Here is a 27,944-nt window from a genome sequence, read left to right as displayed (position 1 = left end):
AACATCACCCATTCCCTTCTCTCCAGAGATGCTGCTGCCTGTCCTGCTGAGTTACTCCAGCATTTTGTGTCTACCTTCGGTAATATAATATATACTGGTAATATTAATAATACATTAATAATATTATTAATAAATATACTGATAATATACCAGTAATATTAATAGTACATATACTGGTAAGATGCATTTCCTGGGTAATATTAATAATATATACTACTAAGACACTTGCTATATGATGCATACACTGGTAATATTAATAACACACATACACCTGGTTATCATTAACGTGCTAGTTATCCTGGAAGTGGTTAGTTACATCACTAACCACCACCTTTGGGTATTGTTCAAGGCCAGATCCTGGCAAGGTGGAGTTTGCCTGTCTCAAAGATGGCGGCACCCATGTGCCACGTGATCGTCACACGCGGCGCTGATTGGCCGGTCCGTCCCCCCCCGATGCACGTGATCCCTGTTTTTGGCGGCAAGAAGCCAGTCGTCGAGTTGAGGGGAGGAGCGGCGGTGGTTACCGGTAACTAGCGATAGTTAGCGGGTTATCCTTAACTAGCGCCCGCTCTGGCGCTGGTTATGGACGTTATCCATCTACAATTAGGGTGTTCGTCGAGTAACTAGGCTGTAAATCGCTAACTAGCGCTTTACCAGTTAACCATGCCGTTAACCAGCGTCCATTGCTATTAACTAACACTTAACCTATCTAATTAGCATAGTCACCGAGTAACTAGGCTGTAAATCACTTTACCATTCAACCATGCCATTAACCAGCACCCATTGCTAGTAACTAACACTTAACCTATCTAATTAGCATAGTCACCGAGTAACTAGGCTGTAAATCACTTTACCAGTTAACCATGCCATTAACCAACACCCATTGCTATTAACTAACACTTAACCTATCTAATTAGCATAGTCACTGAATAACTGGGCTGTAAACCACTAACCAGTGCTTTACCAGTTAACCAGGTCATTAACCAACACCCATTGCTATTAACTAACACTTAACCTATCTCCAATTAGGATATTCACCGAATAACTGGGCTGTAAACCACTAAACAGTGCTTTACCAGTTGACCATGTCATTAACCAACACCCATTGCTATTAACTAACACTTAACCTATCTACAATTAGGATATTCACAGAATAACTAGGCTGTAAATCACTTTACCAGTCAACCATGCCATTAACCAGCGCCCATTGCTATTAACTAACACTTAACCTATCTCCAATTAGCATATTCACCGAATAACTGGGCTGTAAACCACTAACCAGCGCTTTACCAGTTAACCAGGTCATTAACCAGCGCCCATTGCTATTAATTAACACTTAACCTATCTCCAATTAGCATATTCACCGAGTAACTAGGCTGTAAACACTAAACAGTGCTTTACGAGTTGACCATGTCGTAAACCAACTGCCATTGCTATTAACTAACACTTAACCTATCTACAATTAGGATATTCACAGAATAACTAGGCTGTAAATCACTTTACCAGTCAACCATGCCATTAACCAGCGCCCATTGCTATTAACTAACACTTATCCTATCTACAATTAGGATATTCACAGAATAACTAGGCTGTAAACCACTAACCAGCGCTTTACCAGTTAACCAGGTCATTAACCAGCGCCCATTGCTATTAATTAACACTTAACCTATCTCCAATTAGCATATTCACCGAGTAACTAGGCTGTAAACACTAAACAGTGCTTTACGAGTTGACCATGTCGTAAACCAACTGCCATTGCTATTAACTAACACTTAACCATCTACAATTAGGATATTCACAGAATAACTAGGCTGTAAATCACTTTACCAGTCAACCATGCCATTAACCAGCGCCCATTGCTATTAACTAACACTTAACCTATCTAATTAGCATAGTCACCGAATAACTAGGCTGTAAACCACCAACCAGCGCTTTACCAGTTAACCAGGTCATTAACCAGCGCCCATTGCTATTAACTAACACTTAACCTATCTCCAATTAGCATAGTCACCGAGTAACTAGGCTGTAAACACTAAACAGCGCTTTACCAGTCAACCATGCTGTTAACCAACGACCATTGCTATTAACTAACACTTAACCTATCTCCAATTAGCATAGTCACCGAGTAACTAGGCTGTAAACACTAAACAGTGCTTTACGAGTTGACCATGTCGTAAACCAACTGCCATTGCTATTAATTAACACTTAACCTAACTACAATTAAGGTATTCACCGAGTAACTAGGCTGTAAATCATTTTACCAGTAAACCATGCAGTTAACCAGCACCCATTGCTATTAACTAACGCTTAACCTATCTACAATTAGGATATTCACAGAGTAACTAGGCTGTAAACCACTAACCAGCACTTTACCAGTTAACCATGTAGTTAACCAGCACCCATTGCTATTAACTAACACTTAACCTACAATTAGCATATTCACCGAGTAACTAGGCTGTAAACCACTAACCAACGCTTTACCAGTTAACCATGCCGTAAACCAGCACCCACAGCTATTAATTGACACTTAACCATTTACTCATCTTTGATTATTAATAGCTTACAATTAGAAACCAAAGTTTACTGATTAACTAATTAAATAACCAGAAAAAGGTGGTGGTTAGTGATGTAATTGACCAATAGACAATGGACAACAGGTTCAGGAGTAGGCCATTCGGCCTTTCGAGCCAGCATCACCATTCAATGTGATCATGGCTGATCATCCCCAATCAGTACCCCGTTCCTGACTTCTCCCCATATCCCCTGACTCCGCTATCTTTAAGTCCTATCTAGCTCTCTCTTGAAAGCATCCAGGGAACCGGCCTCCACCGCCCTCTGAGGCAGAGAATTCCACAGACTCACCACTCTCTGTCAGAAAAAGTGTTTCCTCGTCTCCGTTCTAAATGGCTTACTCCTTATTCTTAAACTGTGTGGCCCCTGGTTCTGGACTCCCCCAACATCGGGAACATGTTTCCTGCCTCTAGCGTGTCCAAGCCCTTAACAATCTTATATGTTTCAATGAGATTTCCTCTCATCCTTCTAAACTCCAGAGTGTACAATCCCAGCCGCTCCATTCTCTCAGCATAGGACAGTCCCGCCATCTCGGGAATTAACCTTGTAAACATACGCTGCACTCCCTCAATAGCAAGAATGACCGCTTCCAGGATAACTAGCACATTAATGATTACCAGGTGTACATGTTATTAATATTACCAGTGTATGCATCATATAACGAGTGTCTAACGTATATATTATGAATATTACCCAGGAAATGCATCTTACCAGTATATGTACTATTAATATTACCGGTATATTAATTATTAATATTATTAATGTATTATTAATATTAACAGTATATATTATATTACCGAAGGTAGACACAAAATGCTGGAGTAACTCCGCGGAACAGGCAGCATCTCAGGAGAGAAGGAATGGGTGACGTTTCGGGTCGAAACCCTTCTTTAGACTGGTTTTAACCAGGTTACCCTGACCACACCCTACCCATACGATAGCCCTCATGTCCCCCCCCCCCCCCACCTCAGACAGTGGCCAAGGTCAGGATTGAACCTGGGTCTCAGGCGCTGTGTGACAGCAACTCTACCAGCTGCGCCACCGAGCCACCCTCTATGCTCGGATGTTTCATAGAAAATAGGTGCAGGAGTAGGCCATTCGGACCTTCAAGCCAGCACCGCCATTCAATATGATCATGGATGATCATCCAACTCAGTATCCCGTACCTGCCTTCTCTCCATACCCCCTGATCTCTCTAGCCACAAGGGCCACATCTAACGCCTTCTTAAATATAGCCAATGAACTGGCCTCAACTACCTTCTGTGGCAGAGAATTCCACAGATACACCACTCTATGTGTGAATTTTTTTTTTTCTCAACTAGGTCGTAAAAGACTTTCCCCTTATCCTTAAACTGTGTGACCCCCTTGTTCTGGACTTCCCCAACATCGGGAACAATCTTCCTGCATCTAGCCTGTCCAACCCCTTAAGAATTTTGTAAGTTTCTATAAGATCCCCCCTCAGTCTTCTAAATTCTAGCGAGTACAAGCCGAGTCTATCCAGTCCTTCTTCATATGGAAGTCCTGCCATCCCAGGAATCAGTCTGGTGAACCTTCTCTGTACTCCCTCTATGGAAAAGAAAGTTTTGTGGAAAGAAAGAAAGGAAAAGAGGTCAGGATCAACACGCGGTCCGGGGAGAACGGGTAAACTCCATGTACAGGCTGTACCCGAGGTCAGGATGGAACCTGGGTCTGTGGAGCTGTGAGGCAGCGACTCTACCAGCCGCGCCACTGATTGCTGCCGTAGTTGATGGGGAATGTGTGTGGTGCATAAAATGGGATTAGTGTCATTGGTGGGTTTGGGCTGCATCGGCCAGTTTCTGAGCTCTGTTGTTGACTACGTTTGCAGGTATTCCAAAGTCGCAAAGGTCTCTAAAATCATACTCGTGAGGCAGACCTCCACGCAACAATGGCAGTTGTTCAGACGACTAAGAATGCTGTGGTACAGTTTACATTTTATTGATTCAAAGTCACAGGTTTGTACGCTCCGACAAGGGACGGGATCTCAGTCCTCCCATCTGTAATGTCGCGTACCGGTAGAGTTGCTGCCTTACAGCGCCAGAGTCCTGGGTTCCATCCTGACTCTACGGGTGCTGTCTTGTGTGGTGTTTGCACGTTCTCCCTGTGACCTGCGTCGGTTTTCCCACTTTCAATAGACAACAGGTGCAGGACTAGGCCATTCAGCCCTTCGAGCCAGCACCGCCATTCAATGTGATCATGGCTGATCATCCCCAATCAGTACCCCGTTCCTGCCTTCTCCTCCTCGTCTCCGTTCTAAATGGCTTACTCCTTATTCTTAAACTGTGGCCCCTGGTTCTGGACTCCCCCAACATCGGGAACATGTTTCCTGCCTCGAGTGTGTCCAAGCCCTTAACAATCTTATATGTTTCAATGAGATACCCCTCTCATCCTTCTAAACTCCAGAGTGTACAAGCCCAGCTGCTCCATTCTCTCAGCATATGATCATCCCGCCATCCCGGGAATTAACCTTGTAAACCTACGCTGCACTCCCTCAATAGCAAGAATGTCCTTCCTCAAATTAGGGGACCAAAACTGCGTACAATACTCCAGGTGTGGTCTCACTAGGGTTCTGTACCACTGCATTAGGACCTCTTTGCTCCTATATTCGATTCCTCTTGTTATAAAGGCCAACATGCCATTGGCTTTCTTCACTGCCTGCTGTACCTGCATGCTTACTTTCATTGACTGATGAACAAGGACCCCCAGATCCTGTTGTACTTCCCCTTTTCCCAACTTGACGCCATTTAGATAGTAATTAGAAAGTGAAATTCATCTTGCATATATTACACATGAGGGCGCCGCCATTTTTGGCGCCATTATACAAGGTCCAGTCTGCTCGATGTTCTGGAGCAGTCCCCGCGAACCGGCGTCCCTCTCCTCTTCATGCCCAGCCGTCTTTGTGTCCCGGGGGGTGCCTCCTGCAGACCTTGAAGGCACTGGAGACGTTACCCCAGTTCACCCTCCAACCGGTCCGCACGTCTCCAGCTCCCTCCCGGTTAAGCCGTCCGGCAAGCTTTTGGGCTACTGACGTGTGCAGATACAGAATGATCTTATAGAGGTGTATAATTGATCTTATAGAGGTGTATACAATCGTGAAAGGAATAGATTGGGTAGATGCACAGAGTCTCTTGCCCAGAGTTAGGGAATCGAGGACCAGACGACAGGTTTAAGGTGAAGGGAAAAAGATTTAATAGGAATCTGAGGGGTAACTTTTTCACACAAAGAGTAGTGGGTGTATGGAACGAGCTGCCAGAAGAGGTAATTGAGGCTGGGAATATCCTAACATTTAGGAAGCAGTTAGACAGGTACATGGATTGGACAGGTTTGGAGGGATACGGACCAAATGCGGGCAGGTGGGGCTAGTGGAGCTTGGACATGTTGGCCGGTGTGGGCTATTTGGGCCTGAAGGGTCTGTTTCCACACTGTATCTCTCTATGGCTATAAAGGGAATAACATTTAGTGCAAGAGTTGCTGGGCTGTAACTGTTACAAGGCTCCCGCTAACATGATCGTCATTCTCATGTTTGTTTTTTATCTGTGTGATATAGAGTGCAGCCATGTTTCCCAACAAGGTAGCCACAGAGCATCAGTCACTTGTCCTCGTGAAACGCCTGCTGGCGGTGGCAATCTCCTGCATCACCTACCTTAGAGGAATATTTCCTGAACATGCCTACGGCACGCGATACCTGGAAGGTAAGCAGCAGAGGTTACGGGGTGATTGGATCGAAACGTTCATGGCATTAAGACTTCTGTAGAAGGGTCTCGACCCAAATCATCACCGAACCATGTTCTCCACGCCTGACCCGCTGAGTTACTCCAGAATGTGATCATGGCTGATCATCCCCAATCAATACCCAAGTTCCTGCCTTCTCCCCATATCCCCTGACTCCGCTATCTTTAAGAGCCTATCTAGCTCTCTCTTGAAAACATCCAGAGAACCGGCCTCCACCGCCCTCTGAGACAGAGAATTCCACACTCATTCTCTTGCTCATTAGTTTCTCCAGTGCTACCGTTAAACATAGAAACATAGACAATAAGTGGAGGTGGGGGCCATTCGGCCCTTCGAGCCAGCACGCCATTCATTGTGATCATGGCTGATCGTCCCCAATCAATTGCCTTCTCCTGTTGGTTTCAGCTTGTTCTTTGTTATTTTTCTCCTCAGACCTTTGTGTAAAAATCCTACGGGAAGACGACAGCTGCCCTGGATCGTCACAGATCGTGAAATGGTTTGTTGTGTTTGTCCCCAATTGTAAAATCCACAAAATGCAGTTGAATCTTTCAATAGCGCTATCTGTCCTTTCATGCATTTAATGTCCTAAAATATTTGTCAAGTCATAAATCACTTCATCAGTCAAGATTTAGGGCGGTGGAGCTGCTGTCTCACAGCACCAGAAACCCGGGTTGGATCCTGACCCTGGGTGCTGGCTGTGCGGAGAATGTAGACATCCTCCCTGTGACTGCGTGGGTTTCCTCCGGGTGCTCCGGTTTCCTCCCACATCTCAAATACGTACGGGTCTGTGGGTTAATGGGCCCTCTGTAAATTATCCCTGGCGTGTAGGGAGCGGTTGGGAAAGCGGGATAGCATAGAACTAGTGTGACCAGGTCATTCCCAGCTGTATGTCGTTGTCACTTGCGGGACGGAGCGCTGAGGCAAATTCCTTGTATGTGAATTCTTGGCCAATAAACTTATCCATAAACTTCAGAAGCTCATAAACTTGATGGTCGGCGGGGACTCGATGGGCTGAAGGGCCAGTTTCCACACTGTATCTCCGAACTAAGCCAAAGTAAACAAGAACGTTAACTATGCCACGTAGGGATACATTAGAAGGTACTTGACCCTGTCAAAGAAGGATGTTTTACTGCAGTCTACTGCAGTTGTACAGGATCTTGGTGAGACCACACCTGGAGTATTGCGTACAGTTTTGGTCTCCAAATCTGAGGAAGGACATTATTGCCATAGAGGGAATGCAGAGACGGTTCACCAGACTGATTCCTGGGATGTCAGGACTGTCTTATGAAGAAAGACTGGATAGACTTGGTTTATACTCTCTAGAATTTAGGAGATTGAGAGGGGATCTTATAGAAACGTACAAAATTCTTAAGGGGTTGGACAGGCTAGATGCAGGAAGATTGTTCCCGATGTTAGGGAAGTCCAGGACAAGGGGTCACAGCTTAAGGATAAGGGGGAAATCCTTTAAAACCGAGATGAGAAGAACTTTTTTCACACAGAGAGTGGTGAATCTCTGGAACTCTCTGCCACAGAGGGTAGTTGAGGCCAGTTCATTGGCTATATTTAAGAGGGAGTTAGATGTGGCCCTTGTGGCTAAGGGGATTAGGGGGTATGGAGAGAAGGCAGGTACGGGATACTGAGTTGGATGATCAGCCATGATCATATTGAATGGCGGTGCAGGCTCGAAGGGCCGAATGGCCTCTACTCCTGCACCTAATTTCTATGTTTCTATGTTTTAAGGAGCGCCTTAATGAATGAATAAATGATTGAATGAATGTATAAGTTTTTTTGGAATTAATCTTAGAAGCAATTGTACAGGGATAAGGCAATCGACATAACAGTTATACAATTATTATACAGCTTCATTTTTAACAATGAAACCTAATTAAAAAAAGTAAAAAAGAGAGAACAAAGAAGAGAATGAAGAAAGAGAAGTAAAATAAAAGAAAGCAAGAAAAAGACCCTTAAGCTACCAAAGTGCAAGAGGAAAGAAGAAATAAGAAAAGGGGGGGGATGAGATAATATTAAAGGCACTATGTTACATTGTTTAATGCAAAATCATTGCACAAGTGTCAATAGAAGTGATTGCTTGTCAATTTCAATGATTTCCCATGGTGAAACTGAAGAGATAGTGGTGTCTGATTACCGCGCGGAGGTTGCATGGAAACAGTTTTTATTCTCTCGATTGTTTTTTCCAATACAACTTTTTCTCTGCTTGTCAATTTGCAAAGTGACTTTTAAGTGGTTCTCCAATTCCAGATTGAAATTGCGTTATGACAAAATTGGCCAGCGCATTAGAAATATTGTCCTCATTACCAGTTGCATTATAAGGTAGACGAAAATGCTGGAGAAACTCAGCGGGTGCAGCAGCATCTTTGGAGCAAAGGAAATAGGCAACATTTTGGGCCGAAATTCTGAAGAAGGGTTTCGGCCCAAAACGTTGCCTATTTCCTTCGCTCCATAGATGCTGCTGCACCCGCTGAGTTTCTCCAGCATTTTTGTCTACCTTCGATTTTCCAGCATCTGCCGTTCCTTCTTAAACACAATTGCATTATAACCAATGTGCACAGATCTACCAGTAATCGTTTAAAACAAATGTGTCCATTAGTGCTATATTTATTGCGTGTTACTCTGCTTTATGTAGGATGATGGGATGTTATGACGCGTTGCAGAAGAAATACGTAAGTTATATGATGATCTTTTTTAGATGTTTGCTCGTAGAGTTTTAGAAATACAACGTGGAAACGCTGAATGACGTCGCCCCGAGAGTTCATGCCGATAAGTGATCACCCCGTACACTAGCACTATCCTTCGCACTTGGGACAATATTTCACGGGACTCCGGTTTCCACCCACACTCGAAAGACGGACGTACAGGTTTGTAGGTTAATTGTCCCTGTAAATTATCCCTAGTGTGTAGGATAGTGTTAGTGTACGGGGCAATCGCTGGTCGGCGTGGACTCAATGGGCCAAAGAGTCAGTTTGCACGCTGTATCTTTTTTTGTCTATTTATTAGAAGTAAGTACAATACAGTGGTACCTTTTTTCAGGTGCCAAATATATGTTGGCATGTTACATTCTATGTACAACCTCTTTTTTTTTAAAGAAATGAGAGAGAAAAAAGAGACTAGATAATAGAGAGTAGAAAAAACATGTAGTGTGTGTGTAAAGAAAGACAAAGAAAACGAAGAGAAAGAGAGAGTGAGGGAGAAAAGTAAAAAAGAGAGAGAAAGAGTAGAAAATAGATAGGAGATGAGTATCTGTATTCTTGATCATCTTTCACCCAGACCTGAAACAGTTGATTTTTACGATTCTGTTGCTCCACATGCATCCAAGAAGTCAATATATGGAGACCAACTCATTACGAGTTGGTGTTCAAGAAGGAACTGCAGATGCTGGCAAATCGAGGGTACACAAAAATGCTGGAGAAACTCAGCGGGTGCAGCAGCATCTATGGAGCGAAGGAAATAGGTAACGTTTCGGGCCGAAACCCTTCTTCAGACTGATAGGGGGTGGCGGGGAGAAGGAAGGAAACAAAAAGGAGGAGGAGGAGCCCGAGGGCTGGGGGATGGGAGGAGACAGCTCGAGGGCTAAGGAAGGGGAGGAGACAGCAAGGGCTAACAAAATTGGGAGAATTCAATGTTCATGCCCGCCGGATGCAGGCTCCCCAAGCGGAATATGAGGTGCTGTTCCTCCAATTTCCGGTGTTGCTCACTGGTGGCAATGGAGGAGACCCAGGACAGAGAGGTCGGATTGGGAATGGGAGGGGGAGTTGAAGTGCTGAGCCACCGGGAGGTCAGGTAGGTTCTTGCGGACCGAGCGGAGGTGTTCGGTGAAACGATTGTCCAACCCCTTGCTGTCTCCTCCCCTTCCTTAGCCCTCGAGCTATCTCCTCCCATCCCCCAGCCCTCGGGCTCCTCCTCCTCCTTTTTTCCTTCCTTCTCCCCGCCACCCCCTATCAGTCTGAAGAAGGGTTTTGGCCCGAAATGTTACCTATTTCCTTCGCTTCATTGATGCTGCTGCACCCGCTGAGTTTCTCCAGCATTTTTGTGTACCTTCCGTTAAGAATTGGTCTGGTTTATCTATTAGGAGGAATCGAATTTCTTCAAGGTGCTGTTTCCAACATATTTATAATCCACATTTTAAGCGTTGGAATGGGTGTATTTTTCCAAAATTTGTGTGTGTTTTTTTGCTATTATTAACCCATAATTAAAAAATGAATTTTGAAATGCGGTTAATTTATTCCCGTCTCCCGTTACTCCCAAGTCACGCTGTATCTCTAAAGCAAACTGAACTACAATTGTCCCTAATGTGTAGGATAGTGCTAGTGTACGGGATGATCGCTGGTCGGCACGGACTCGATGGGCTGAAGGGCCCGTTTCTACGCTGTATTACTAAAGTTTGCAGCCTACAATAAATGCTTATTATCTTCAACAAGTCGGCAAATACCAACTTTTAATCGCTTTTAAAGCATGTCTTTTCCTTCCAACAGCTGCGGATGCTGATTTTGGCCGTAAGTACTGACTAGTTTGACGATTTTAATTTGTTCATTGTATTTCTCGTTGGTTGATTATTTATAGTACGTAAGTAAGTAATTTTTTATTTACATAGCACTTTTAAATCAAATCTTCTTGAAGTCAAAGTGCTTTACTGAGAAAAAAATGAGATTACCATACATCCATATAAACTAAAAAAGACACAATGTGAGACTTTCCCCTTTATTTTCAGATCTACACAAACCAGGACGTGGACTGCCAGGTATTTAAATACTTTGACTAGTAGACTGCAGTGATATGGGCCAGAGGGTTGGGGTAAATTTCCACCATTTCGTCCTTCAAGAGGAATCAGTCCAACAGGAATGCCTGAGGCTATGTGCCGGAGTAACTTAGTGGGTCAATGCAGCATCTCTGGAGAACATGGATAGGTCGGGACCCTTTTTCACACAGCAATGCCTTTTGGATATCATAGCACCACTCATAAGAGTGTGGAAACAGGCCCTTCGGCCAAACTTGCCCATGCTGACCAACATGTCCCATCTACACTAGTCCCACCTGCCTACGCTTAGCCCATATCCCTCCAAACCTGTCCAATCCATGTACTTGTCTAAATGTTTCTTAAACGTGATAGTCCCTGCTTCAACTACCTCCTCTGGCAGCTTGTTCCATACACCCACCATCCTTTGTGTAAAAAAGTTACCCCTCAGGTTCCTATTAACTCTTTCCCCCCTTGCCTTAAGCCTATGTCTTCTGGTTGTTGGTTCCCCTACTCTGGGCAAAAGATTCTGTGCATCTATCCTATCTAGTCCCCTATTAATTTTAAACACCTCTATAAGATTACCCCTCAGCTTCCTGCGCTCCAGGGAATAAAGTCCTAGCCTGATGTAGACATAAAACGCTGGAGTAACTTAGAGGGACAGGCAGCAACTCTGGAGAAAAGGAATGGGTGACGTTTCGGGTCGAGACCCTTCTTCAGACCAATATCAGGGGAGGGGGCGGGACAAAGATAGAATATAGGCGGAGACAGTAAAACTAGTGGGAGAACTGGGATGGGGAAGGGGATGGAGAGAGAAAGCAAGGGTTACTTGAAGTTGGAGAAGTCAATGTTCATACCGCTGGGGTGTAAACTACCCAAACGAAATATGAGGTGCTGCTCCTCCAATTTGCGCTGACTATGGACAAGTACAATAAAGTCCTGGCCAACCCAACCTCTCCCTGTAGCTCAGGACCTCAAGTCCCGGCCACATCCTCATAAATCTTCTCTGCACCCTTTCCACTAGACAACATCTTTTCTATAACACGGTGACCAAAACTGAACACATTACTGTTAAACACGGCCTCACCAAGCTGGTCTACATTCCGCGCGGTGTCTTCTGCGTAGGAAGGCACAGCAGATGCTGGTTTAAATCAAAGCTGTATCTTTTGACAGCCTTCCTCTCTGCAACCAGACTGATTCCTGGGATGGCAGGACTTTCATATGAAGAAAGACTGGATAGACTCGGCTTGTACTCGCAAGAATTTAGAAGATTGAGGGGGGATCTTATAGAAACTTACAAAATTCTTAAGGGGTTGGACAGGCTAGATGCTGGAAGATTGTTCCCGATGTTGGGGAAGTCCAGGACAAGGGGTCACAGTTTAACGATGAGGGGGAAATCTTTTAGGACCGAGATGAGAAAAACATTTTTCACACAGAGAGTGGTGAATCACTGGAATTCAGAAGGTAGTTGAGGCCACAGATCATTGGCTATATTTAAGAGGGAGTTAGATGTGGCCCTTGTGGCTAAAAGGATCGGGGGTATGGAGAGAAGGCAGGTACAGGATATCAGCTGGATGATCAGCCATGATGATATTGAATGGCGGTGCAGGCTCGCAGGGCCGAATGGCCTACTCCTGCATCTATTTTCTATGTTTCTAACTCCCCCAATGTCAGTTAAATAGAAAGGAACCGCAGATGTGGTTTGCCTTAAACCTCTATCCTCTGGTTTTTAATTCTCCGACTGGGTACAAGACCGCACATTCAGAAGGTCTCTAACCATGTTACCGCTGCCAGCTGGTGTCTATATAGCAGCCACCCTCTCATAACTGGTGAACGGTTTCGTAGTAGAAGCCTCTTCGTTGGGGTAAGGGACTCTAATGGTTTGCTGAACACCAGCCCACTCCCTGTGAAGCTTTGTCAAGTATTCATTCGTTGCCTGTGTTTCCATTGCAGACAGTAACTGAATGTTACCAGTTCAAGTTCAAATACATGAAAGACGGACCCTCGATGGATTTTACAAGGTAGTCTCCAAATTTTAGGAAAGGGGGAGTCACTGAAATAAGTATGCGGGTACAGCAGGCAGTGAAGAAAGCTAATCTTGGCCTTCATTGCGAGAGGATTTGAGTTTAGGAGCAAGGAGGTCCTACTGCAGTTGTACAGGCTAGATGCAGGAAGATTGTTCCCGATGTTGGAGAAGTCCAGAACAAGGGGTCACAGTTAAAGGATGAGGGGGAAATCTTTTAAGACCGAGATGAGAAAAACATTTTTCACACAGAGAGTGGTGAATCACTGGAATTCTCTGCCACAGAAGGTAGTTGAGGCCAGTTCATTGGCTATATTTAAGAGGGAGTTAGATGTGGCCCTTGTGGCTAAAGGGATCAGGGGGTATGATCTTAAAGATAGCGGAGTCTGGGGATATGGGGAGAAGGCAGGAACGGGGTACTGAGTGGGGATGATCAGCCATGATCACATTGAATGGCGATGCTGTCTCGAAGGGCCGAATGGCCTACTCCTGCACATATTGTCTATTACCAATGGTGTCTCTGGTGCTGTAAGGCAGCAACTCTGCCGCTGAGCTACCGTGCCACAATAAATATCTCTAGATATCTGTTGTGAATTTCTGTGAAATCTGTTGTGGATTTGTGGAATTCCCTGCCACAGAGGGCAGTGGAGGCCAAGTCACTGGATGGATTTAAGAGTGAGTTAGATAGAGCTCTAGGGGCTTAGTGGGGTCAAGGGATATGGGGAGAAGGCGGGCATGGGTTATTGATACGGGACGATCAGCCATGATCACAATCAATGGTGGTGCTGGCTCGAAGGGCCGAATGGCCTCCTACTGCACCTATTTTCTATGTGCTGCCGCAAGTAAGGGTTTTGTAGTTGGAGTGTGACAGTGGGACTCTCTTGACTCTTGTCCAGCAACAACGGGAAGGTCCGCTCCACCGTCCACTGTTCGGACACGAAGAGGACCAGCATCCTGCTCATCCGCAAGCTCTACGTCCTGATGCAGAGCCTGGGGCCCTTGCCCAACGACATCTGCCTGAAGATGAAGCTCACCTACTATGACGAAGGTAACTTGCTCACCAGAAGGTAGAGCCACTGCCTCCCAGCGCCAGAGACCCGGGTTCATCCCTGACCTCGAGTGCCGTCTGTATGGAGCGGCTGCGCTTGTATACTCAGGAGTTTAGAAGGATGAGAGGATATCTTCTGGAGAAATTTGAGGAAGGACATTCTTGCTATTGAGGGAGCCCAGCATAGGTTCACCAGGTTAATTCCCGGGATGGCAGGACTGTCATATGCTGAGAGAATGGAGCAGCTGGGCTTGTAAACTCACTGGAGTTTAGAAGGATGAGAGGGATTCTTTTGGAAACATTTAAGATTGTTAAGGGTTTCGACACGCTAGAGGCAGGAAACATGTTCCCGATGTTTTGGGAGTCCAGAACCAGGGGCCACACACACAGTTTAAGAATAAGGGGTAAGCCATTTAGAACAGAGACGAGGAAACACGTTTTCACACAGAGAGTTGTGAGTCTGTGGAATTCTCTGCCTCAGTGGGCGGTGGAGGCCGGTTCTCTGGATGCTTTCAAGGGAGAGCTAGATGGGGCTATTAAAGATAGCGGAGTCAGGGGGATATGGGGAGAAGGCAGGAACGGGGTACTGATTGTGGATGATCAGCCATGGTCACATTGAATGGCGGTGCTGGCTCGAAGAGCTGAATGGCCTCTACTCCTGCACCTATTGTATGGAGTTTGCACGTTCTCCCCGTGACTGCGTGTGCGTCGGTTTCCTTCTGCATCGCAAAGACGTGCGGGTTAATTGGCTTCTATAAACTGTCCCCAGTGTGTGGGTTGGAACTAGTGTACGGGGTGACTGCAGGTCGGCACCAACTTGGACGGGTGAAGGGCCTGTTTCCACGCTGTATTTCTAAACTAAACTAAATTGCACGGGCAGGGTGAGGGTGGGCTGTGGGTGAGGGTGGGATGCAGAGGTGTGGTGTGAATGGAAAAATGTCTGGCAGACTGAAATGCAAGGGACCCACTCGCCCATCAGAGTTTACGAGGATGTAGCCAGGACTCGAGGGCCTGAGCTATAGGGAGAGGTTGGGAAGGCTAGGACTTTATTTCTTGGAGCGAAGGAAGATGAGGGGTAATCTTGTAGAGGTGTCGTTAAGAGAGGAATAGATCGGGTAGATGCACAGTCTCTTACCCAGAGTAGGGGAATCATGAACCAGAGGTCATGGGTTTAAGATGAGAGGGGAAAGATTTAAGAGGAACATGAGGGGCAATGTTTTTACACAAAGGGTGGTGGGTGCATGGAATGAGCTGCCAGAGGAGGTTGATGAGGCCGGGATTATCGCAAGGTTTAGACAGGTACATGGATAGGACAGGTTTAGAGAGATATGGGCCAAATGGGACTAGTGTAGCTGGGACATGTTGGCCAGTGTGGGCAAGGTGGGCCGAAGGGCCTGTTTCCACGCTCTATGACTCGATGTTATAGGAAAGATGTCAACAAGACGGAAAGATTTAGGAGGATGTTGCCAGGACTGGAGATCCTGAGGCTGTGCCGGCTAGGAGTTTATTCCTTGGAGCGCAGGAGGATGAGGGGGGAGATCTTGTAGACCCATCTACAGGCTGTTCTGTATTTTAGACTTTTTTACTTAGGTTTAGATCCTTTATTTGTCATTCAGACCTTTTGGTCTGAACGAAATGTCGTTGCCTGCAGCCATACATATAATAATAAACAACAAAACACACAATGAACTTGAGTCTAGGTCTAGGAGCAGGGAGGTTCTACTGCAGTTGTACAGGGTCTTGGTGAGACCACACACCTGGAGTATTGCGTACAGTTTTGGTCTCCAAATCTGAGGAAGGACATTATTGCCATAGAGGGAGTGCAGAGAAGATTCACCAGACTGATTCCTGGGATGTCAGGACTGTCTTATGAAGAAAGACTGGATAGACTTGGTTTATACTCTCTAGAATTTAGGAGATTGGGAGGGGATCTTATAGAAACTCACAAAATTAAGGGGTTGGACAGGCTAGATGCAGGAAGATTGCTCCCGATGTTGGGGAAGTCCAGGACAAGGGGTCACAGCTTAAGGATAAGGGGGAAATCCTTTAAAATCGAGATGAGAAAAACATTTTTCACACAGAGAGTGGCGAATCTCTGGAACTCTCTGCCACAGAGGGTAGTCGAGGCCAGTTCATTGGCTATATTTAAGAGGGAGTTAGATGTGGCCCTTGTGGCTAAGGGGATCAGGGGGTATGGAGAGAAGGCAGGTACGGGATACTGAGTTGGATGATCAGCCATGATCATATTGAATGGCTGTGCAGGCTCGAAGGGCCGAATGGCCTACTCCTGCACCTAATTTCTATGTAAATAAATTAACACATACCACAGTGAGTTCACCAGGCACCTCCTCACTGTGATGGAGGCAAAAACTTAGGGTTACTGTCTCTTCCCTCCTCTTCTCCCTCTCCCTATTTCCTCCACATGTCGGCGTGGTCGGCAAAATGTCCGTCGTGTTCCTTGTGCGCAGTGACCCCACCGGAGTACCAGCCGCCGGGCTTCAGAGAGGGCACCTCGGAGAGCATGATCTTCGAAGGCGATCCCGTCTTCCTGCGTGTGGGGGAGGTGGCCACCCCCTTCCACGTGCTGAAGCTGAAGGTGACGACCGACAGCGAGCGCATGGCGCAGACGGACCGGAGCCTGGAGCATGAGACGGGTGGCGACGGAGGGAACCCGCCCGGCCAGCGAGCCGGCATGGATCAGAACGAGCAGGTGGAAATAAACGTAAGACCCCGTGCGCCGAATGCAGGAGGAACTCAGCGGTTCGAGCTGCATCTCTGGAGAAAAAGGACGGCCGAAGGGCCGGGTCCCAACCCGAAACGTTGCCAGTCGTTTTTCTCCAGAGATGCCCCCCCCCCCTCTGAGAACCAGAGGACATGATTTGAAGATGAAGAGGGGGGGGAAAGGTTTAATGGGAATCTGAGGGGTAACTTTTTCACACACCGCTGAGTTTCTCCAGCTTTTTTGTGTACCTTCGATTCTCCAGCATCTGCAGTTCCTTCTTAAACACAATAATAATTTCATTGTGTTCGCAGTGCAAACATGACAAAGCACTATTGAACCATTGAACAATTAAGTCAATAATGGGGGACACAGTGACAGGGTATCACTAGACTCACAATATAGTGAATATGTGGTGAATATATACAGGGGTGTCAATGATGGCAATCCATGTTGTAACATTTCATCTCCTTGGAGCGAAGGAAATAAGGCAACGTTTCGGGATGAATGGGGTATGGAACAAGCTGAAAGAGGAGGTAGTTGAGGCTGGGAATATCCCAACGTTTATGAAACAGACAGGTACTTGGATAGGACAGGTACCGAGTGAAGCCCATGTCCCACTTTCACGGCCTAATTGGCGCCCTCTGCCGAGTTTGCCCTTGACTCCGACTCGCTGCATGGTCACCACGAGGTCGCAGGTCACTTCCTCATGCTCCAGCAGCCGACCTCGAGAGTGCAGGAAGGGCTGACCCCGGTCCCTGCTACTCTCCCAACCGTCTCACTCCTCGCCCGTCTTGGTCGCTGCTGGCACCCTCCTCCCGGCCTCTGGTCTTGGGGGGATGAGAAGGGGTCAGCTCTGCAGGCCCTGGTCTGGCAGGTCCCACGTGCAGGGGGACGGCTAGGCAGCTGCCCACCATAGGCCACAACCCGGGTCTTCCGTTCGACCGCGGGTGGCCGGCTCAGCGGCTTTCCTCATTGAAATCTGCACCTCACTCCTGTGAATGAAAGTAAGCATGCAGGTACAACAGGCAGTGAAGAAAGCCAATGGCATGTTGGCCTTTATAATAAGAGGAATCGAATATAGGAGCATAGAGGTCCTTCTGCAGTTGTACAGGGCCCTAGTGCGACCACACCTGGAGTATTGTGTGCAGTTTTGGTCCCCTAATTTGAGGAAGTACATTCTTGCTATTGAGGGAGTGCAACGTAGGTTCACCAGGTAAATTCCCGGGATGGCGGGACTGTCATATGCTGAGAGAATGGAGCGGCTGGGCTTGTACACTCTGGAGTTTAGAAGGATGCGAGGGGATCTTATTGAAACATATAAGATTATTAACGGTTTGGACACGCTAGAGGCAGGAAACATGTTCCCGATGTTGGGGGAGTCCAGAACCACGGGCCACAGTTTAAGAATAAGGGGTAAGCCATTTAGAATGGAGATGAGGAAACACTTTTTCTCACAGAGAGTTGTGAGTTTGGGGAATTCTCTGCCTCAGAGGGCGGTGGAGGCCGGTTCTCTGGATACTTTCAACAGAGAGCTAGATAGGGTTCTGAAAGATAGCGGAGTCAAGGGATATGGGGAGAAGGCAGGAACGGGGTACTGATTGAGGATGATCAGCCATGATCACATTGAATGGCGGTGCTGGCTCGAAGGGCCGAATGGCCTACTCCTGCACCTATTGTCTATTTTCTAGAGACACAAAATGCTGGAGTAACTCAGCGGGACAGGCAGCGGATGAGGGGTCTCGACCCGAAACATGACCCATTCCTTTGCTCCATAGATGCTGCCCGTCCCGCTGAGTTACTCCAGCATTTTGCTTAAAATGCTGGAGTAACTCAGCTTTTTACGATTAAAACCAGCATCTGCAGTTCCTACACACCTCACTCCTGTCTCCCATGTTCCATATTGTTTCCATAAAGGATACTTTACCAGCAGAAAGCCCGGCTGCGTCTCAAACACTCGCACCCGAAAATGCCAACGATGATGAACAAGATGAAGGTACGTTAAATTGCCGGCTTTCAGTTCTTTCGATTATTTTATTTTATTGTCACGTGTACTGAGGTACAGTGAAAAGCTTTTGTTGCATGCTCACCAGTCAGTTAAAAGACTATCTATATACATGATTCCAATCGAGCCATTCACTGTGTACAGATACATGATGAAGGGAATAACGCTGACAGCAAGAAAAAGTCCGAGGGTCTCGAATGAGGTAGATGGTAGCTCAAGCCCACTCTTTAGTTGGTGATAGGATGGATCAGTTGCCTGATAACAGCTGGAAGAAACTGTTGCTAAATCTGGAGGTTTGTGTTTCCCACTTCTATAACTCTTGCTGATGGGAAACAATAGGCAATAGATAATAGGTGCAGTAGTAGGCCATTCGTCCCTTTGAGCCAGCACCATTAGGCCATTCAATGCGATCATGGCTGATCATCCACAATCAGTACCCCGTTCCTGCCTTCTCCACAATATCCCCTGAGTCCGCTATCTTTAAGAGCCCTATCTAGCTCTCTTCTGAAAGTATCCGGAGAACCGGCCTCCACCTGAGGCAGAGAATTCCATTGGGTGAAAAAGTGTTTCCTCATCACCGTTCTAAATGGCTTACCCCTTATTCTTAAACTGTGTGTGGCCCCTGGTTCTGGACTCCCCCAACATCGGGAACATGTTTCCTGCCTCTAGCGTGTCCAAACCCTTAATAATCTTATATGTTTCAATAAGAAACCCTCGCATCCTTCTAAACTCCAGAGTGTACAAGCCCAGGGAGAGGGGGAGAAGAGGGAGTGACCGGGGGTGAGACTGGTCCTTGATTATGCTGGTTGGAGTCAATGGAAGGGAGGTTGGTTTGCGTAATGGTCTGGGCTGCGTCCACAATTCGCTGCCATTTCTTGCAGTCTTGGATGGGGCTGTTTCCAAACCAAGCTGTGATGCATCCCGATAAAATGCTTTCTGCGGCGCATCTGTAGAAGTCGGTGAGAGTTGTGAGGACGTTCTAAGAAGCCTTCTACGGAAGTTGGGGCTATGAAGTTAGCCCCCCTATTTATTTGTAAGCATTCGACCAAATGCTGAGTTAGTCCAGAATTTTGTGCCGATTCTTAAAAATCCGTGTTAATCATTTTGCCTACAGAAACAAGAATCCCACCCAAGGCGGGAAAGAATGCAAATCCAAAGAGCATCAGTGCCCTGACACAGGTGAGGGCAGACTCTCTGACTCTAGAGCCAAGTCTACAAATCCATCTTTTCTTGAATAAAAAAGGGGCGCATGCAACGGTGAAAGCAACAGGTGTCCAAAACTTTCTGAAGCGCAACTTTCATCATTGTTCAACTTCTGTCGAGGAGAAGCTATACTTCACCCTGGTTAGACCTCATTTGCACTACGCAGTTGCAGCATGGGACCCATACACAAATAAAAACATTTCTTCCATCGAACGTGTCCAAAGACAGGCAGCTCGATTTGTTACTAACACCTATGAGAGAGAAGCGAGTGTCAACTTCTGAATTCACTGGTCGGGGTGGAAGGAACCCTCCCCAAGTCAGACACACGTCAAGCTCACCGTTTGACCTCCTTTTACAAAATGTTAAATGGGCAGCTCGACATAGACTACAAGACCTACACCAAACCCAAACCAATTAGGAGCAGACGAGGGCATTCGATCCAATTTGTGATCCCAGCTACAAAGACAGATGTGTACAGCAATTCGTTCTTCCCCCGCACACACAATTAAAGCATGGAATAATCTCCACCCAACTATAGTTTCCCAACCAGATGCAACTACATTTAAAGTAGCCATTTCTTCCCAATAACCCTTTCTGGCTTAAGCCCTCCCTTCACCACCTCCAGTTTAAATTCCATTTGGAATATTTTGGAGGACCAAGAAACCAAGTGGCGGACTGGGTCTAAAAATATTGGTTGCCACAGAGACAAAGGGGGCCCACCCACAACTACAGTGCCATCATTTAACAGGGGCCCACTTGCTATCACTTCATCAGGAGCCCACTTGCCATCGGGCAAGCTGACACCCAGGCCAGTCCGCCACTCACTGCAGGAGCTAGTATTTACGTGAATGATCCCAGGAACGATTGGGTTAATGTACGATGAGCATCTGACGACACTGGGCCTGTACTCGCTGGAGTTTAGAAGGATGAGGGGGGGGGGCCTCATTGAAACGTACAGAATAGTAAAAGGTGTACTGAAGAAGGGTTTCGGCCCGAAACGTTGCCTATTTCCTTCGCTCCATAGATGCTGCCGCACCCGCTGAATTTCTCCAGCACTTTTGTCTATCTTCGATTTTCCAGCATCTGCAGTTCCTTCTTAATCAGAATAGTAAAAGGCCTTGTGGAGTGGATGTTTCCACCAGTGGGAGAGTCTAGGACCAGTGGCCGTATCCTCATAATAAAAGGACATCTCTTTAGAAAGGAGATGAGGAGGAATAGACTAGTGTTCGGGGTGATCATTGGTCAGAGAGTCGAAGGTCCTGCTTCGATCTATCTCTAAAAACAAAAAATCTAATTAACCTACAAACCTGCTTGTCTTTGGAGTGTGGGAGGAAACCGGAGCATCAGGAGAAAACGAAGACGGTCACTGGGGGTCACGTGCAAACTCCGTACAGACAGCACCCAGGGTCAGGATCAAACCCCGGTCTCTGGCACTGTGAGGCAGCAGCTCTACCACCGTGCCAAGTGGCCGATACATGACCTAGAAGTGTGATTCTTTCTTCCCACTGACAGGTGGAGAACCTGGTGAACAAGACCTCGGAGATGGGGCTGACTGGCAGAAGGACCCGGAGCGGAAGGCGTTTTGACGGAAGCTTTGTGAGTAGCCATCTAACTGTAACCGCTGCACTTTAGACAGACACAAAATGCTGGAGTAACTCAGCGGGACAGGCAGCTTCTCTGGAGAGAAGGAATGGGTAACGTTTCCGGTCGAGACCCTTCTTCAGACTGAGTCAGGGGAGAGGGAAACCAGATATGGAAGGGTACAACGAGTTCTTTAGTAACTTGTCAGTTTCTTGGTTGAACTAAATTAAGGCGCATGTTGCAATCAAAAGCGCTTGAACAATTGGCACGAAAAGACAGAAGATAGACTCAAAAAGCTGGAGTAACTCAGTGGGACAGGCAGCATCTCTGGAGAAAAGGAATAGGTGACGTTTCGGGTCGAGATGATCTGATCAAATCAGACGATGATCTGCCTCAGAGGCCGGTTCTCTGGATTCTTTCAAGAGAGAGCTAGATAGGGCTCTTAAAGATAGCGGAGTCAGGGGGATATGGGGAGAAGGCAGGAACGGGGTACTGATTGGGGATGATCAGCCGTGATCACATTGAATGGCGGTGCTGGCTCAAAGGGCCGACTAGCCTACTCCTGCACCTATTGTCTATTATCTATTGTGTAATGTACAATGGTTCATTGCTGGATATGGTGAAGGTGACAACGAGGCATACAATCAGGAGGACAGTGAAACTAGTTGGAGAACTAGGACGGGGGAGGGACAGAGAGAGAGGGAATGCAGGGGTTACTTGAAGTAAGAGAATTCAATGTTCATACCGCTGGGGTATCAGCTGCCCGAGTGAAATATGAGGTGCTGTTCCTCCAGTTTGCGCTGGGCCTCACGCTGACAGTGGAGGAGGCCCAGGACAGAAAGGTCAGTGTGGAAATGGCAAAGGGGAGTTCAAAGTGTTTGGCAACCAGTTTAGGGCCAAACCATCCCACCCCCTCCCAGATCTTCTTACCGTCCCTTGTACAGAGTCAGCCGTCGTTTTCCTCTACCTCCCCTCCAGTGCCCGGGCTCCTTTAATCCTTGTACGGGAAGGAACTGCCAATACTGGTTTAAACCGAAGATAGGCACAAAATGCTGAAATGTCTCGAGCCAAAACGTCGCCCATTCCTTCACTCCAGAGATGCCGCCTGCCCCGCTGAGTTACTCCGGCATTTTTGTGTCTTATCTCCTTTAAACCTTGCTCTTCTCACACTAAAGCTCTCCCTCTGTCTCTTGCCCTTCTCTCTCTGTCTCTCCCTATTCAAGATTCAAGATTCAATTTAATTGTCATTTGGACCCTTTGAAGTTCAAACGAAATGCCGTTTCTGCAGCCATACATTACAAACAAATAGACCCAAGACACAACATGATTTACATAAACATCCATCGCTGTGATGGAAGGCCAAAAAAACTTATCTCTCCCCTGCACCCCCCCCCCCCCCCGATGTCAAAGTCAAAGCCCCCGGCTGGCGATGGCGATGGCGATTGTCCCGCGGCCATTAAAGCCACGCCAGGTGGTGCGAGGTCGCACACCGGGTCTTGGTGTTAGAGCCCCCGGCGTGCGCTCGCAGATTCCCGCAGCCATTCCAAGCCGCGCGGGGCGGTGATGTCAGGCCCCGCTCCAGGAGCTCTTCGATCCCGCAACTCGGGCGGGAGAAGTCGCTGTTGCGGGAGCCCTGAAAAGCGGTCTCCCTCCAGTGACCTGCGGGCTCCCGGTGCCCAGTATTCTCCCGGTATTTTCTCTCTGCCCTCACTCTCTACCCTTCCCCCCCCCTCTAGAGGGGGATAGTTAGCGTGTGTGCGGGGGGGTAGTTGGTGTGTGGGACGCAGCATGCTGCCCCCCAGCCCCCCCCTCCCCCGCAACCACACGTTGGGGGAACAGACCCAACGGGTCTGCGCTTGGTCTAGTCTCCTTTAAACCTTGCTCTTCTCGCGCTAAAGCTGTGCTGTCTAGTCTTTGACGTGTCCACCCAGGGGACGCAGGTTCTGACTGCCTTACCCTTATCTATCCATGCCTGTCGTAATTTTATATTCCTCAAAAAAAAATTCTAGGAATCCGTGGAGCCGTTGGACAACGAGCAAGAGGGGAACTCAAAGAAAAAGGTGGTGGGGAAGAGGCCAACCGGCGGGGAACAATCAAAACCAGTGAGTTCAGAATCACCCATTAATGAACCTTTGAGGTCTGTTGGGAAGAGTCCAGTTGCCCTGGAGTGTGAGGTTTTTTATCCGAGTAAAACAAGATGCCCACAAAACAAGTGCAAACAACTCTAACAAGTAACTTGGTTTAGTTCAGCGATACAGCACGGAAACAGGCCCTTCAGCCCACTGAGTCCGTGCCGGCCAGCCACCGCCGCATACTAACTCTATCCTACGCACACAAGGGACATTTTGCACTTGTACCAAACAAATTAACCTTTAAACCTGTGCGTCTTTTGGAGTGCAGGAAGAAACCGAAGATCTCGGAGAAAACCCACGCAGGTCACGGGGGGAGCATCTCTGGGGAGAAGGAATGGGTGATGTTTCGGGTCAAGACCCTTCTTCAGACTGGTTAGGGATTCAAGATTCAAGAGAGTTTATTGTCATGTGACCCAGATAGGACAATCAAATTCTTGCTTTGCTTCAGCACAACAGAATATAGTAGACATAAATAAATACAGAACATAAACATAGAAAATAGGTGCAGGAGTAGAGGTCATTTGGCCCTTCGAGCCTGCACCGCCATTCAATATGATCATGGCTGATCATCCAAGTCAGTATCCTGTACCTGCCTTCTCTCCATACCCCCTGATCCCTTTAGCCACAAGGGCCACATCTAACTCCCTCTTAAATATAGCCAATGAACTGTGTGGCCTCAACTACCTTCTGTGGCAGAGAATTCCACAGATTCACCACTCTCTGTGTAAAAAATTATTTTCTCATCTTGGTCCTAAATAACTTCCCTCTTATCCTTAAACTGTGACTAGTTCTGGACTTCCCCAACATCGGGAATAATCTTCCTGCATCGAGCCTGTCCAACCCCTTAAGAATTTTGTAAGTTTCTATAAGATCCCCCCCTCAATCTTCTAAATACACACATAAATATACAGATAAAGTGCAATGAGCTATTAATGTTCAGAGTTTTGTTTGAGTTGAGTTTAACAGCCTAATGGCTGAAAGGGGAAGAAGCTGTTCCTGAACCTGGATGTTGCAGATTTCAGGCTCCTGTACCTTCTACCTGAAGGCAGCAACATCCAAGATGAGCGTGTGGCCAGGATGGTGTGGGTCCTTGATGATTCTGGCAGCCTTTTTGAAGATAGCACCCTCGATCAGGATCGAACCTGGGTCTCTGGCGCAGTGAGACAGCAGCTCTACCTGCTGCGCCACCCTTCCTCATTGTCCGTGTCTCTCTCTCTCTCCAGGTATATCAGTTTGAAATCCCTTGCAGCCAGGACGAAGTCACAGTGAGGAAAAGGAAGAAATTCAGCGAGCCTAAGGAGCGGTTTCGTTAGCCGACAAAGTCAGCAGCAATCATCAGCTCTTGTGATTTATTTGTCTGCTCGGGCATAGCTGTCTCTTTTCTCGATGGCACGAAATGTCCGTCGGGCTTTTCCTCTTCCTGGATGCTGCCGTGAAGTTTGGGGGTGAGGCAGGAATACCAACTTCCTCAAATGACCCCGTCCCATGAAGAATGTCCCCCCCTGCCCAGTCCTGCGTTTCATCTCTGCTCTATCGCTCCCACGTCGGGGTTATGCTTGCACAACCCCCATGAGCCTGTTCCACCGCTGTTGTACGCACTTCACCTCTTTCTCCGTCACCTGAACTGCACAGAACCTTGCACAGACACAAAATGCTGGAGTAACTCATCGGGACAAGCAGCATCTTTGGACAGTCGGAATGAATGGGTGACATCTCAACTACCTCCTCTGGCAGCTCGTTCCACACACCCACCACCCTTTGTGTGAAAAATTCACCCCTCAGATTCCTGTGTTTACGAAAGAACTGCGGATGCTGGAAAAATCAAAGGTAGACAAAAATGCTGGAGAAACTCAGCGGGTGAGGCAGCATCTATGGAGCGAAGGAAATAGGCGACGTTTCGGGTCGAAACCCTTCAGACTGATCTGGGGTCTCAACCCGAAACGTCACCTATTCCTTCGCTTCATAGATGCTGCCTCACCCGCTGAGTTTCTCCAGTATTTTTGTCCACCTCAGAATCCTATTAAATCTTTTCCCCCTCACCTTGAACCTATGTCGTCTGGTCCTCGATTCCCATATTCTGGGCAAGAGACTCTAAGCATCGACCCGATCTATTCCCCTCATGATTTTATACATGATTTTGCCAGAGAGCTGATACAAAAGCTGGAAGCGCTGGAAGGGCTCAGCGGGGTCAGGCAGCACCTGTGGGAAGAGAACCAACGCATATGTTTCAGATAGACTAGTTCCTTCCCACAGATGCTGCCTGACCCGCTGAGTGTCTTCTGCGTTGTCTGTGCTTATTTTACGTTGCTGTGCTACCGGAAGCTGGGACGTTGTCCTGGAGAGACATAATTCACGCAGATAGACACACAAAAAGCTGGACGAACTCAGCGGGTCAGGCAGCATCTGTGGAGAAAAAGGAATAGGTGACGTTTCGAGTCCGAGACGGTAGTCTGAAAAATCCCGAAACTTCACCTATTCCCTTTCTCCTGAGATGTTGTCTGACCCGCTGAGCTACTCCACCATTTTGTGTCTCATCTTCGGTGTGAAGCAGCATCTGCAGTTCCTTCCTACACATAGTTCAGGAGCCCCCCGCAGTTGTGTTTCATGCACTGACCTGGCAGGGGTCAAGAAGGGTCTCGACACCGAAGCATCACCCATTCCTTCTCTCCAGAGATGCTGCCTGTCCCGCTGAGTTAGCCCACCATTTTTGTGTCAATATCTCCGGTGCAAACCAGCATCTGCTGGCCCTTCCTGCACAGGGGTTGTTACTCGAACCTTCACCGCAAGTAAATCAGGGGGGGATACAGGGAGAGGGCAATAATGTGGGTGGGATTGATGCCAAATCCTGCTGCGGGCTGTGGAGGTGGCTTGTAAACTATTTCTCTGCTTCTGTTTCTTGCTGTTTCCATCCAACAGGACCAGGCAAAGTCTGACCGGTTGTTCATTTTGTTCTCTATCTGCTCTTAAAATGTCTGCAAGGGGCCACAGTTTCTTCAACGTAATTCATAGAGGCATCTACTGTGTTTTTTTCCCCCACACTGTATTACTTAGATTACATTTTAACTAAAAGTCGCTGTTCCTCTTTAATGTTGGTCTCTTTCTCTGGTTAAAGGGAGAAGGGAAAAAATTGCAAATGCTTGTCAAAAAAAACCACAGGGCCTTCAGTCCAACCCACGGTCTCGACCCAAAACGTCACCCATTCCTTCTCTCCAGAGATACTGCCTGCCCCGCCAGGTTACTCCATCTTTTTGTGTCTAAATACTTTAGTTTAGAGATACAACATGGAAACAGGCCATTCGGCCCACCGTTTCAGAGTTCAATTCATTCCTTGCACACATTGCATCCAAAGTGAAGAATGGCTCTTTGGACTTTAGAGATACAGCGCAGAAACAGGCCATTCGACCCACTGAGTCCGTGCCGACCAGCGACCCCTGCACACGATTAGCATCCAACACACGCTAAGGACAATTTACAACTTTACCAAAGCCAATTAGCCTACAAACCCGTGGGTCTTTGGAGCTTGGGAGAAAACTGGAGCAACCGGAGAAAACCCACAGGGAGAACGTGCAGACTCCACACAGACAGCACATCATATCAGCAGATGACAGGCGTGAGCCAGGAATCCCATGATTCAAGAGCCTTGCCAGACCAACGGGTCACGACCTTCGAGAGGAGTCCCAACGGGAGTCGGCTACGGGAACGGATCCACCCGAGCCGGCCGTGGAAGTCCCGATGAGGTCGAAATTGGTCGCCTCACCCGGCCTAGGCACCACATTTTATGGGGGACTTGTCTGGATTACAGGGGTATCCAGCACAGCAGAAAATCGGTGGCGGTCCTATATACCCCAGTTACATTGATATGTGACCTCTAAAGATGCCTCTGGGGTGGGAGATTGCAACCTTCACGTGGGTCCGCCCTGTTTCAACGAATCAACCTGGCGTGCACAATCAAATAGAACACGTTGTCCTACAACTTTAGGCTGTGCATGCCATACGCAAGATGAAGTGGCTTCTGAGCAAAGATCCTATAGCGGAGCACGATAGACCTCTCCTGCTAAATGCAATGGACTGACGTGTAGTATGGAACGGAACGTGGGCTTTTTTTTCATCCATTTCCGTAACCGGACCCGACCTGCAGTGTAATCAACGTTGTGGGGGAACAGTT

At 47.3% G+C, this 27,944-nt stretch overlaps 1 protein-coding gene across 2 annotated transcripts; it reads left to right on the top strand.

Annotated features, from left to right (window-relative positions):
• Positions 1-333: 333 nt before the first annotated feature.
• hormad1 (HORMA domain containing 1) lies at positions 334-25,653 on the top strand. Of its 2 annotated transcripts, XM_055666274.1 has the most exons (15): positions 334-526; positions 4,418-4,510; positions 6,137-6,281; positions 6,751-6,814; positions 8,963-8,999; positions 10,809-10,829; positions 11,045-11,074; positions 13,022-13,089; positions 13,988-14,139; positions 16,608-16,861; positions 18,776-18,854; positions 19,978-20,042; positions 21,579-21,662; positions 23,657-23,749; positions 25,003-25,653. In XM_055666274.1, exons 2-15 carry the CDS (start codon positions 4,478-4,480, stop codon positions 25,090-25,092), a joined length of 1,215 nt encoding a protein of 404 aa, XP_055522249.1. In that variant the 5' UTR covers positions 334-526; positions 4,418-4,477; the 3' UTR covers positions 25,093-25,653. The 2 variants fall into 2 exon arrangements, with proteins under 2 accessions (XP_055522249.1, XP_055522250.1); XM_055666275.1 differs by lacking the exon at positions 334-526 and having other exon boundaries at positions 3,918-4,510.
• The last annotated feature ends 2,291 nt before the right edge of the window (positions 25,654-27,944 follow it).

This window comes from Leucoraja erinacea, unplaced genomic scaffold (genome assembly GCF_028641065.1).
Source record: "Leucoraja erinacea ecotype New England unplaced genomic scaffold, Leri_hhj_1 Leri_229S, whole genome shotgun sequence".
In the NCBI taxonomy this organism is placed as follows: Eukaryota; Metazoa; Chordata; class Chondrichthyes; order Rajiformes; family Rajidae; genus Leucoraja; species Leucoraja erinaceus.
Note: the sequence above shows the minus strand (reverse complement) of the source record. Positions and strands in the feature narration are given on the sequence as shown.